Raw genomic sequence first — 12,509 nt, 5'->3', positions numbered from 1 at the left:
CAAAGCCCAATGCAATGTGACATCAGCAGAGGATATTTCAACTCGCATCTCATCTCCACAACAAGTTCACTGCACGTAATATGGAAGTACACACAACAAGGCGGGGAGGCAAAGTCTAGCAATATTCCTTTTTTTTTTTTTTAAATCATCATATGTATGCATTTTATATTGCAAATGTATTTCCTCTATATGTCATCAAGGCATCTTTTGAATGGGCTTCTTAATAATAATAATTATAATAATAATATTTCATTTATAAGCACCTTACGTATAGAGTGCACAACTAATTTAATGAGTAACTAGTTTTCAAATCTGAAGTCAAGAATAATGACTGTTATTGTGGTTTACATCTAAAAATATGACATTTTGGTTAGGATTTCAGCAAGCATCATGGAATTTCACAAGTTTGGTTTACTTTCACGGGCCGGAAAAAAAATAGGGGGCGGGCCGAAAAAAATTATGGGGCGGGCCGGATTTGGCCCCCGGGCCTTGACTTTGACACCTGTGTTTTAATTGATGGTCACAATGAAACATTAATTTAACATTAATTTAAACAAATACAGTGATACCGGTTTACGAACGTCAAATTTATGAAAATTTTACCTTGGCATACGAACTATTTTTCGGGATACACACGGAGATGCCACAATGAGTGATGTGTCATTTGCGAACGAGCCCGTTCTCCTAACAAGAAAATGGCAGCCGGCTGGTTTTGGTCCTCTATTCCCCGCCCCCAGTCATCAGTTAAAGCTACGTGATTGGTCAAGAACGCAGCAGTGAGGGAGTGGGGGGGGGGGGGGGTTACAGACTGACAGAGAGTGAAGCCATTCTCCCAAAAAGAAAATGGCTGCCAACATTTTTTTTTGTCCTCTATTCCCCGCCCCCAGTCTTCGGTTAAAGTCACGTGATAGGTCAAGAACGCAGCAGTGAGGGGAGGTGGTTTAAACATTAAAGAGACAGGCAGACGACAGAGAGAGAGAGTGACAAAATGGAAAGAAAACAGTGAAATTTGGACTTGTTTCAACTTTGATAGTTCAAAGGCAGAGTGTAGACTGCAAGGTTAAAATTCCCATCAATCAGGCTCCACAAATAACCCGCACAAGCCATCTGTCCACTTGATGCAAAAAGCTATCAACCCAGCTAAACAGAACACAATTGATGGGGAACTAGGTAAAATTATGGCAGAGAAAGCACCTACAAGGGATCATTCCTCAAGATGGCGAAAGAAGAAGGCTAAGTTCCTCATCAAAGTGTTTAATGCTGATGAAACCGGCCCCTCCATTCCATCAAGCCATCAACGACCATCACAAAGGTGAATATAACGACTTTATTATACAGTACAGTTTATTTATTTAATTATAATACCATATTATACATAAAATAAGGTATGTTTTGAATAATTTTAAGGCTTAGAAAATAAGAAAGTAGAAAATTGTGTTTTATGGGGACCTGGGAACGGATTATTCTCATTTGAATGGTTTCCTATGGAAAATTAATTTTGGGGATACACACTTTGCACCTTACACACTCTGTCTGGGAACCAATTAAGTTCGTAAGACAAGGTATCACTGTACCTGCAAATGTTTTGTCTTTCTGTTATCTAACATCCTAGTTATGATAATCAGGGCCGATTAAATCGAGGCAAGTGAACACATTTTGTTAGTTTATGTTTTTTTTTTCTTCTCGAAAACGATCCAATTGACTTGTGCAACATTGCTATGCGTCAGGTAAAACTAACTAAAGTCTCGATGTTTCAGGCAGCTAGCGGGAACTTAGTGGCAACTTTAACACCACTCGAAACGGAACAGTCCCCGACAAGGCAAATTGGACAAAAATACCAAACAATTCCATTCGATCAGCATACTTTACTTACCTCTTCGACTACCACTTGTGTCTTTTATCACTCGGTTATAGCTAGCGTTACTAGTTAGCAAGCTTCCCCCTTGTACTACTACTACAAGTGGTAGTAAGACTAGTAGTTCTCCCACTTCCTGTTTAAAAAAAATGAATTGTTCTATATCTCCTGGTGGTTTTAACCTTTTGTCTGGTAGGTCCACGCTCAGGTTGAAGCGGTTTGTGAAGTTTTCTAAAGAGGACGAGAGGCGAGCAAAGACAAGTCGCAGCGCGTCAAACGAGCGCCATGCTAGTCGCTTGTCGCTTGTCGCTTGTCGTGTTCTGTTCTGTTCTGTTCTGTTGAACCTGCAAACACACTGGGAAGTACGGATGTGTCGTTCGCGAACGAGCCGGATCTCTGTAGTCAACGAAAAGAGCCGGTTCCTCACAAGGAGCCGGAAATGGGAGCCGACTTTTTTGTCCTCGATTCCCCGCCTCCGGTCTTCGGTTAAAGCCACACGTGATTGGTCGATATCCGTGGTAGAGGAAGGAAAGGAGAATTACAGACACACGCAGCAGTGAGCAGAAGGGGAGGGGTTATGGTACAGAGGTGGACAAATGTTAGCACATTATGCTGTTATTATTATTCAATTATATTTTTTACTAGTTGGTATGATAACATTATTATGGGCAAAAGTCATCACATTATGCTGTTATTATTATTTAATTGTTATATTTTTTCACTAGTTGGTATGATAGCTTTATTATGGGCACATGTTATCACATTATGCTGTTATTATTATTATTCAATGATTATATTTTGTAGTTGGTATGATAGTATTATTAATATAAAAAGCAAATGAGTGACAGCTGATCGATCATCAGACCAGAGTAACCACATGGAAAGTGAAAGTTAGTGGATGCTCTCTGTGCACATATAAATTAAGCCATAAAAATAAAGATAGTTGATATAGTGTATTTTTTACATGAGTAATTCGTTTGTCATATAATTTTACATGTTTTTTTTTTTGGTAGTTAGTTAATTTAAGCACCAAAAAAACCGAGGAGCCATTTGAGAGCCATTTTGGAGCCAAAAGAGCCGTATCTTGTTCGTAAACCAAAGCCAAAATAACCGGCTCTCAGAAAAGAGCCGGAATTCCCATCACTACTGCAAACACACTGGGAAGGGAGGGAGTATGTAACATTCATTACATTGGGAATTCTGTACGTTTATTTGGGGTACAATTAATCAATGACGATGTCGGCCAAAGTGAAGCCTCTTTGACCGAAATATATTTTACAAAGTTTATAATTGTTATTAACTTTAAAACGTTAACGTTCAATGCACGATTATGTTTTTTATTGACCCTATCACGTACTCCATACAGGAGTAGTCTGATTTCCGAAGTACATTGAAGAAGGCGTCCGAGTTTTTTTTTTTTGTCGAAAGGGCGTGAACTAAATGTCGCCATGTGTCAACTTGTTTTTAATTCCATTTAATCGGTCAAAATGCATATGCTAGTATTTATAGTTTAAATAGTATATATCATCTTGCTCTAAAAACGTGTCAGAAATTTAAAAAAATAAAATCCATGTTTTATTCTAATCTGTCAATTTTACAGTAAATCCATAAAACGGATTTGTTTTCCACATTCTTCGCTTTTTAGTCTCAAAATAAGCGCTTAAACTTGAAACCTATTTAACTATGCAACCTACAAAACAAAAATGACCTTAACAGCAAAACAAAGTCCAATGGAATGAGATTATCCTGGCTCTTGTTCCTCGCTCTTTATGAAATTACAGCCAATCTTATCTACTTCGTGGTATGTGGTTCTAAACTGTAAAACTTTATCACTGCTTCGTTCATTTACACTCCAAGAAATTAGGTGGGGGTGATTTTTGTGTGAGCATTGAATGTAATGTGTCTAAAGAGTCAAAATCCCAACTATCTAGCTATCTAGCTGGCTATCTATTAGCCAGCTAGCTCGCTTTCTATCTACACGTATTGGAGTTATGTATTCCGGGTTGAGTGAAAGCTGGCAAATGTGGCTGCCGCTGCTCACCCGCAAAAAAACTGATCCTGTGACTTGTAAAGTGACCTTGAGAGTTTTGAAAGGCGCTTAGAAATGAAATGTATTATGATAAATGGCAAGGATACCGAAAGAAGGAATTACATACAATCGCACTCCAGATTGGGAGGGCGGGTTAAATTGCCATGGGAACACAGAGGCTATAATCTGAACGGAGACAAAAATTTAAACAGCTACTAAATTCAGGTGCAGTTCACTATTAATTGTACTACTATTCAAGTTCGTTTGAATTTATTACACATAAAAGCTAAAACAAATTCAACGCAGCCCTCTGCCGACGAAAGCGGGCAGTTTCGTTGGACAATGCGTGACGTTTCGTAATGGATTGAAGTAGATCGGCGCTATCGTTGTTACGATACATCAGCGGGTCCGCCATATCGAATGTGTAACCTGTCTTCTTACTCATCGCTAAATGATTTCGGGTGTTGACAATTTGCTGAGTACGCTTTATGTGAGCATTAAAAGGTAATACAAGCGCCATTGTTTTTAGTTTTAAATTAGGCGGGTTCAAATGTTTGCAGGATGTAGCTCTTATTCTCAGAGACATCGAGGAAATTGAACTGTTTTAACTGTGTTTTTTTTTATCCAAGCAAATAAAAATATTGCACAGATGAGATACAATCAGGAGGCCGTTTGAACATTTTCCATAGATTTATTAGAACAAAATTCTGGCATCAGAGCAATACAGAGAGAGGTCTCACTCCGCTTCCTCTTTTTCTTTCTGCTGAGCTCGGAGGAAGCTGGCCTTCTTCTGGGCAACACGATCTTTCCTCTGGGCCAGAGACAGCTTGGCACGGTTCCACCTTTCCGACAAGAAGGAATTAGCATTAGCATAAAAATAGCTAAGTGTCAACAATATAAGTGTTCTTTGCCTTCACCTCAGTAATTTAAATGAATAATTTACATATACGTCTTTGAATGTTAGATAAAGAAAGAAGCAAATCTGAACTCTTAAATCATAGGTGAGCGCCCATGTTACTTTTAATAATAATAATCCCTTTGATTTCTAAGCGCCTTTCAAAACTCTCAAGGTTACTTTACAGTCACAGTATAAGTTTTTCTGTGGGTGAGCAGCGGAAGCCACATGCACCGCGTTCACTACACCTGGAAGTAAATAGAAAGCAATCTAGCCAGCTAGTAGATAGCTAATACACTGAATGTCACTAAAATAGAGATAGAAAGCTAGCTAGCAGCTAGTAGATAGCTAATATATAGCCAACAGATAGCTAACTAGATAGCTAGCCACCTAGATAGGTATATATAGCTAGCTATATAGCTATCTAGGTGGCTAGATAGCTTTCTATTTACTTCTAGGTTGTGTGAACGCTGGCGTTCTAGTAGCAAGCCAGCTAGTAGATAGCTAAAATATAACCAACAGATAACAAGCTAGATAACTAACCACCTAGATAGCTATATAGCTAGCTAGATAGTTAGCTAATACACTGAATGTCACTAAAATACACAAATAGAAAGCTAGCTAGTGGATAGCTAATATATAGCCAACAGATAGCTAGCTAGATAGCTAGCCACCTAGATAGCTATATATAGCTTGCTAGCTAGCTAGTTAATAAACTGAATGTCACTAAAATACACAGAGAGAAAGCTAGCTAGCCAGCTAGTAGATAGCTAATATATAGCCAACAGATAGCTATATAACAAAAGATAGCAAGATAGCTTGTTGGCTAATACACTGAATGTCACCAATTAAATTAACAATAATAATAATACTTATAATAAATAATAACTATTTTTAAATAAGGTTTTCCCGACATTGTGTATATGGGGGACAGAAGCAACAAAGTATGTGCTCACCGCTTCTTCTTGACTTCTCTGGGAGGCTTCTTTTCATGAACCGGGTTGTCACGAATGGTGGCGTGAGCCTTTTTGTACATTTCCTCAATCTGAAAGTCACATGTTGCTGATTAATATTAATAATATATATATATATATAAATAGACAAGATCATCCGGCGCTCACTGATTCAGGGGTGACGCCGTTCTTGATGAAGCGCGAGAACTGCTTCTTGTACGTGTCCTCGTCATCCTGCATCAGCAAACTCATATACTCGGACACGTTGATGCCCAGGATGTGCTTGCGGTGGATCTCGGCGTTGAACTCTTTGCTCTCGGTGTCGAAGCCCGGGAAGCGCTTGGTGCTGAGGAGGCAAGACAAATGTTGACGAAAAAAAAAAAAAATCAATAAAAATTCAAGCACACCCATCACTTTTCATGATACGCTTAAAGGACAACCGACGCCTCCGAACAAGTTGTGTCCATAATTTGTAAAATCACTTCAAATGACTTCTAGTGAGCGTATTCTACAAAGATTCCACGGCATATAGCTATATTTTACGTTTTAAGACTTGCGCTGAATATTCAGGAAGTCTTGTTTTCGAGTTGATGACGATGCCTGACGTGACGTCACGGAAGGAACGCCCCTGACCGAGAAAGCGACACACAATGCATTTTGGGTACTTTGTTTGGTCTGAAAACATCGTGTTGATGGCGAAATCAGAAGGAAAACATGGTGAATCGTTGTGTGTTGCACCAAGACTACTATTTGATACTAGTTGACACTAATTCCCAGCAGACAAATCAGCCCATTTCCAACGAAGCTTGGGCGCCATATTCTGGGACGCGACACATCTGTCCTGATCCCCCAAAATGACCCGGAAGGACTTCTTTAATCGATTGCAAACATTTATGCTTTCCTCTTCAGAACTATTTGAATCATATTCATAACTGGATGAGTAACAAGAAAGCATCTTCTCCGAATCTGAAGCCATTGTTTTGATTCTCGAGCAAGGCAAGACGTCTTGGTGTGACGTCACAAACAGGGGGGCCGGACCTTCTGAAACTGAAGCTTGTTGAGGTCATTTTGAAGTAGTTTTGGGACACTTTACCTCATTTTTATTGGTGTTTTGCATTTGACTAAAAATATCAGCCTGCGTGTTTTGGGTATTTTCGATGCTATAAAACGTTTTTCTGATGTCAGTTAGAAAACAGAAAAAAAGGTGTCGGTTCTCCTTTAAGTAATCACAAAAAGTCTAATTCTATTAACGCCTATTTGCAGCACAAGGTTAACATACTTTTCTCTGCGCTATTTTCAGCATGGGGGAAAAGTCATTCCGCAGATTGTTCGTGCAAACAACGTTAGGGCAAAGGTCACTTTGTGCGCAAAGACGACTTGCTAGCTAACCATTAACTCCACATCTGTGGCACCAATCCAAGCAAAAGCTACCTAGCTATCTATCTATTTGCTATTCAGCTTGCTTATCTACCTCGCTAGCTACATGCCTATGTATTTATTTACTTATTTATTTTTAATTAATTAATTTGTCTATTTATTCACTTATGTAATTAGTTATTTTATTATTTTAATGACTTTATTATTTTATTTATTTGTCTATTTATGTATTTATTTGTGGATCTATCTATCTGCTAACTAGCTCGCTGGCTAACTAGCTGGTCAGCTGGCTATCCATTAGTTATGGCTAGCTATTAGCCATAATAATAATACATTTTATTTATAAGCACCTTTCAAAACTCAAGGTGACTTTATATTCACAGGATACAGTCGCTAATAGATAGCTACCTAGCCAGCTAGATAGATATATCACTGTATCTATTAGCTAGCTAGCTATTTGCTATTTTTGGGTTGAGTGAAAACTGGTGCGTGTGGCTGCCGCTGCTCACCCATAGAAAAACGGATCCTGTGACTGTAAAGTGACCTTGAGTTTTGAAAGGCGCTTAGAAACGAAATGGTTATTATTGCAAAAGTAAAAAACAAAAAATAATTCATGACCAAGAATCATTTAAACTGTAATTTTTTGGGACCCTGATCAACTTCCTCCTTTTTTACAAGCAGTTTAGCTCACGTTACATTTGATTGACACTTCACGCAAATTGCAAAAAGTCACATTTGGTATTTTTAAACCAACCGTTCTGTTCAAAACGCGAATCACACACAAGTCAAACTGGAGGGAAAAAAACGTATAATATTAAAAAAAATATTTTACTCCCAGTATGCTAATGCAATGGCAGTACATGATGCTGGATCGGCTCACCTGTGAGGGATGCTAAGGCCTCCATCCACTGCGCCCTTGAGGGCACCGAACACCTTGTTTCCGGTGGTGGTGCGAGCCAGGCCGGCATCAAGGAAGCAAGTAAAGGCGCCGGGTTGCCCGTCGATGCTCTCCACGTTGAACTCCTCGCCGTTCACGTCCAATTGGCCTGCGTACACCTTGTCCAAGCCAAACTTGTTCAGGAGCTGGAGGAGAAGGTTAACAAAACATTTTAGGGGAAAAGAGACATTAAAAAGAAATAAAATCCTATCATAAGATGGCCTAATTTATTTAAACTACAGTGATACCTCAGTTTACGAACTTGTTTCTCAGAAAGTGTGTGTAAGGCGAAAAGTGTGTCTTCCAAACATTAATATCCCATAGGAAACAATTAAAAATGTGACTAATCCGTTTCCAGGTCCCTATAAAACATAATTTTCTACTAAATAAGCCTTGAAAACTATACAAAATATACCTTATTTTACATATAATAAATGTGCTATCGTATTGTAATTAAAAAAATAAGCAGTACTGTATAATAAAGTTGTTGTATTTACCTTTGTGATGGTCGTTGCCTCATGATGATATCCGAGTGAAGTTGCCGTGCTTTCTCGGCGATAATACCCTCACTCACTGTCCCCTGCTAGCTGCTTTATATTAATCCAAATCAACAAGTTTTTCAACCTCTTCTATTGCCTGAGACCGTTGCTTAGACAACACAGAAACATCCTTAGCCACACGTAGCAATGGTCGATTTAGCATACTGGTACTGGGACGCTAAGTCACGCAGACGTCGTTCGTGTTTTTTGACTTCCTCTTTGGCTTAACACTAGCCTGTGGTGGGGTCTTCCCCCCCCCCCAAAAGCAAAAGTACTCCACTCCATAACAAACCACGTCTGCACTGAGTGCACTCAAAAAGAAGTCCGGTAGCGACGGTGGCGCGGTTCGGTATTCTTCCGCCGAAAATTAGTCCGCCAGCCACTGTGGTGCTCCGTGTGTTTCCCAAAAATTAGTTTGTATGCCAAGGTTATATATATTGCGAATTTAATGCTCGTAAGGAGAAAAGTTCATTAGCTAAAATATTCGTAAGCTGAGGTATCACTGTACTTGTTTATTTACTGCGAATCTGATACCTACCCTGCGGGCCAGCAACAGCCCAGTGCAATAGGCCGCAGCGTAGTTTGTCAAACCCACAGGGACGCCGTATTTGGGCAGCTCGTGCGAGTACGCCGCGCACACGATCACGTCTCCTTCGATCTTGGCATAAGCGATCTGCGACAAAGCACATCAGGGGGGTTAGTGTCACCATCGCCATGGCAACAGAGATAAAGCAATGCAACCCACCTGGCAGATGATGTCCCGGTTGGTGAAGCGGACGATCATGCGATACTTAGGTGTGTTGTACTTGTTCTTATCTTGCACAACAAGGCGCTTGCGGGCAAAGTAGTCCGTTTTTCCCTCTATGAAGAAGCACAACTGTGATTTAGTTTATTCATTAAAGGACAGACACCATTTTTTTGTTTCCTAACTGACATCAGAAAAACGTTTTATAGCATCTAAAATACCCAAAACACGCAGGCAGATAGTTAGTCAAATGCAAAACAATAAAAATGACTTAAAGTGTCCCAAAACTGCTTCAAAATGACCTCGGAAATGGCGAGTTTCAGAAGGTCCCGTCCCATTGTCCGTGACGTCACGCCAGAATACACCAGACACAAAACAATGGCTTCAGAGAGTTCAGATTCTGAGAAGATGCTTTCGTTACTCATCCAGTTATGAATATGATTCAAATAGTTCTGAAGAGGAAAGCATAAATGTTTGCAATCGATTATAGAAGTCCTTCCGTCTCATTTTGAGGCGTCTGTACTCCAATGTAGCTCCCAGTAAATACACAAGATGGCGCACAAGCTCCACTGGAAATGAGCTGATTTGTCTGCTGAGAATTTGTGTCCGCTATTATGGTGTTACAGCAATTGGTAGTGTTGGTGCGACACACAACGATTCACCATTGCGTTATTTATGTGTTTTCCTTCTAATTTCGCCATCAACACGATGTTTTCAGACCAAAAAAAGTACCCAAAATGCATTGTCGCTTTCTCGGTCAGGGGCGTTCCTGACGTGACGTCATCAACTCGAAAACAAGACTTCCTGAATATTCAGCACAAGTCTTAAAACGTAAAATATAGCTACATGCTGTGGAATCTTTGTAAAATACGCTCAGTAGAAGTCATTTGAAGCCATTTTAAAAATTATGGACATAACTTTACCGAAGGTGTCGGTTGTCCTTTAAATGTAAAAACATTCATCAAATCTGTGTGAGAACGCACCTCTCCTCCTACGGAACTTGACCTGATACCTCTTGAAGTAGGCCTTATTTTTAACCACTTTAACAAAACCCTGCAGTCGGGGGAGGATACACAAGTCAGTTTAATACAGAAATATACACACATGTCAGTAAATATAATCATTTGTGATGCGGCGAAGACTTAACGGGCTGTCACTGTCGCTGGCTTGTTAGCACTTAGCTCAAACGAGAAGCGAGTGAAGCGCGTTAGCAACATGCTAACGAAGCTCCAAGTTGAAATGACACATCGGATGTTTGTCAACGACGGCGTGAGGTGTTCAACCACCGACGGTACCCTGACTGACATTGAATTGAGTTTGTATGTGACAGCAAAGTGGTGCGTTTGTCCGCACGGTCATAAGGCCACGTTGGGGCAGAACCGGCGATCAAACACTTGGGCCACAATCCACGTTCATCATTGAAACAACTGAGTGTTTTCACACAACAATCGGCACCGATAGCAAGATGGATGTCTTAGGTACGCGGGTAGACAGATATTGGGAAGATTACAAACCATTTTTGCAGTCTTTTTGGCCTCCTTACGAAGGAGCCCGGAGCCAAAGACTGGAAATTGACTCCGCTGCACGGGAGAAAAGGAAGTTGGCCAGTGCGCATGCGCAATAAACAACGTGTCACAGGAAGAGCGAAAGGGGTCGATTGAGTTTATCACACTACCCCCTCGAGCGCTGGGGTGGTACTGCAGGAAAAATGTGGTAACCCGACCGAAACCACAAAGGTGGAAGCAGGTTTGCTTGGTTTTGAATTTTCTCAACCCTTGACAATCAGACATAATTGAACTTAAATCACAAAGGGTTAGGCATTGCATTATGAAAAAACAGTAATCATAGGTGTATGCGAACAGGTTTAAATGAGGGCTTTATTAGTTTTATATGTGGGGCTTGATTAGTTGTAGTTAATGTAGGGATGGTTAATGTATACGTTTTACCCGTATTTTAGACGTTTTTTTTATCATATCAAATAATGTACAGCGTACGACAACTTTTATACGGGAAAAAATATGAACCGGTCTTACTAAAACCAAATTCAGTTGTTCTCAACTGCCGGTAGCTAACGACAATGCTGCCGCCGATCGCTACTATTGACACGGCAAATCACGCTGTGTACGATCGGATTGATAAAAGTATAACGTGCGCATGCGCGGTAAACCGTGCATTTCCGCCTGTTAGCAAGTTTTTTATCTTTTCAAATAATATACGGCGTAGTACAACTTTTATACGGGAACTGCTATCATTCATAAGGGCAGCGATTAGCTAAAGTTGAGAGGTATGTAGGGATGTGGCAACATTTTTCAATAATAATTGATGACACATTTTCTAAACCATATTAAATTGCATTTAAATAGCTTTCAAATGACGTATAGGTTATTGTTCTATGACAAATAATCAGTAAATAATGGAATTTATAATTTTCGAAATATGAGGGGATTTTCTGCCTGTAATTACACAAAAAAAAGAAAATCTGCCAATTATTCTTTTTGCTTGAAACTTGGCAGTTATGGAGAAAAATACATATTCTACCACTCCTGTGAGTTATAAAAATACAACTTATAAATATTTATAAACTGTAGTGTTAGCAAAAAGAGCGTAAATTTAAATCACATTTTTCCCCGTTTCTCGTTGTCGTATTGGGAAATTTCAAGAACCAGCATGGAGGGAAACGTGTAATACGTCATCATAAGCTGCATATCTTAGAAAATCCCATGAAAAATGATTACGTACGTCACAAAAATGCAATTGATATACGATTGCGAGTACAGAGTGCGCTCGGCTCACTGGACAGAAGCAATCGCGGTGGAATATAGTTCACTTTAGCATACATAGTTAATGAGTTTGACTTGGAAATAAAATAAAAAGACTTGAAAATATCCCCCTGTATTGATTATTGTGTATTTTCACGTTTGGCACCTGGCGACATATCGAGACGTCCAGACTGGGTTCCTATCTGCACCGTTTTATCGTCACGATTGTGGCGATCATTGACTTCCTGAATATTCAGCGCGATTCTTAAAACGTAAAATATAGCTATATGCGGTGGGATCTTTGTAAAATACGCGCCGTAGAAGTCATTTGAAGTGATTTTACTAATTATGGACATAACTTGTCCGGTGGCATCGGTTGTACTTTAAAGGATGTGATATCTCCATATCCCGCCATGTTTT

The 12,509-nt window shown here is 39.7% G+C and overlaps 2 protein-coding genes across 2 annotated transcripts in view; both read right to left on the bottom strand.

Annotated features, from left to right (window-relative positions):
- sh3rf1 (SH3 domain containing ring finger 1) overlaps nucleotides 1–2,197 on the bottom strand; it is a 43,912-nt gene extending 41,715 nt beyond the window's left edge. The window contains exon 1 of the mRNA XM_089000202.1: nucleotides 1,874–2,197. The gene's annotated coding sequence lies outside the window, so the exon portion shown is untranslated. The remainder of the gene's footprint in view (nucleotides 1–1,873) is intronic.
- A 2,358-nt stretch (nucleotides 2,198–4,555) lies between these two features.
- Nucleotides 4,556–10,945, bottom strand: LOC148895063 (large ribosomal subunit protein uL18A). The gene is made up of 8 exons (XM_089000212.1): nucleotides 10,848–10,945; nucleotides 10,314–10,402; nucleotides 9,331–9,446; nucleotides 9,124–9,258; nucleotides 7,990–8,192; nucleotides 5,901–6,078; nucleotides 5,736–5,824; nucleotides 4,556–4,726 (listed from the first exon to the last, which is right to left on the bottom strand). The coding sequence occupies exons 1-8, from the start codon at nucleotides 10,943–10,945 to the stop codon at nucleotides 4,621–4,623; spliced, it is 1,014 nt and encodes a 337-aa protein (XP_088856338.1). The 3' UTR covers nucleotides 4,556–4,620.
- Nucleotides 10,946–12,509: the final 1,564 nt, after the last annotated feature.

The sequence above is a fragment of the Hippocampus bargibanti genome, linkage group LG07 (assembly GCF_051943395.1).
Source record: "Hippocampus bargibanti isolate YZ-2025 linkage group LG07, ASM5194339v1, whole genome shotgun sequence".
Classification (NCBI taxonomy): domain Eukaryota; kingdom Metazoa; phylum Chordata; class Actinopteri; order Syngnathiformes; family Syngnathidae; genus Hippocampus; species Hippocampus bargibanti.
The sequence above is the reverse complement of the archived record's forward strand: the minus strand, read 5'-3'. Positions and strand labels throughout refer to the sequence as shown.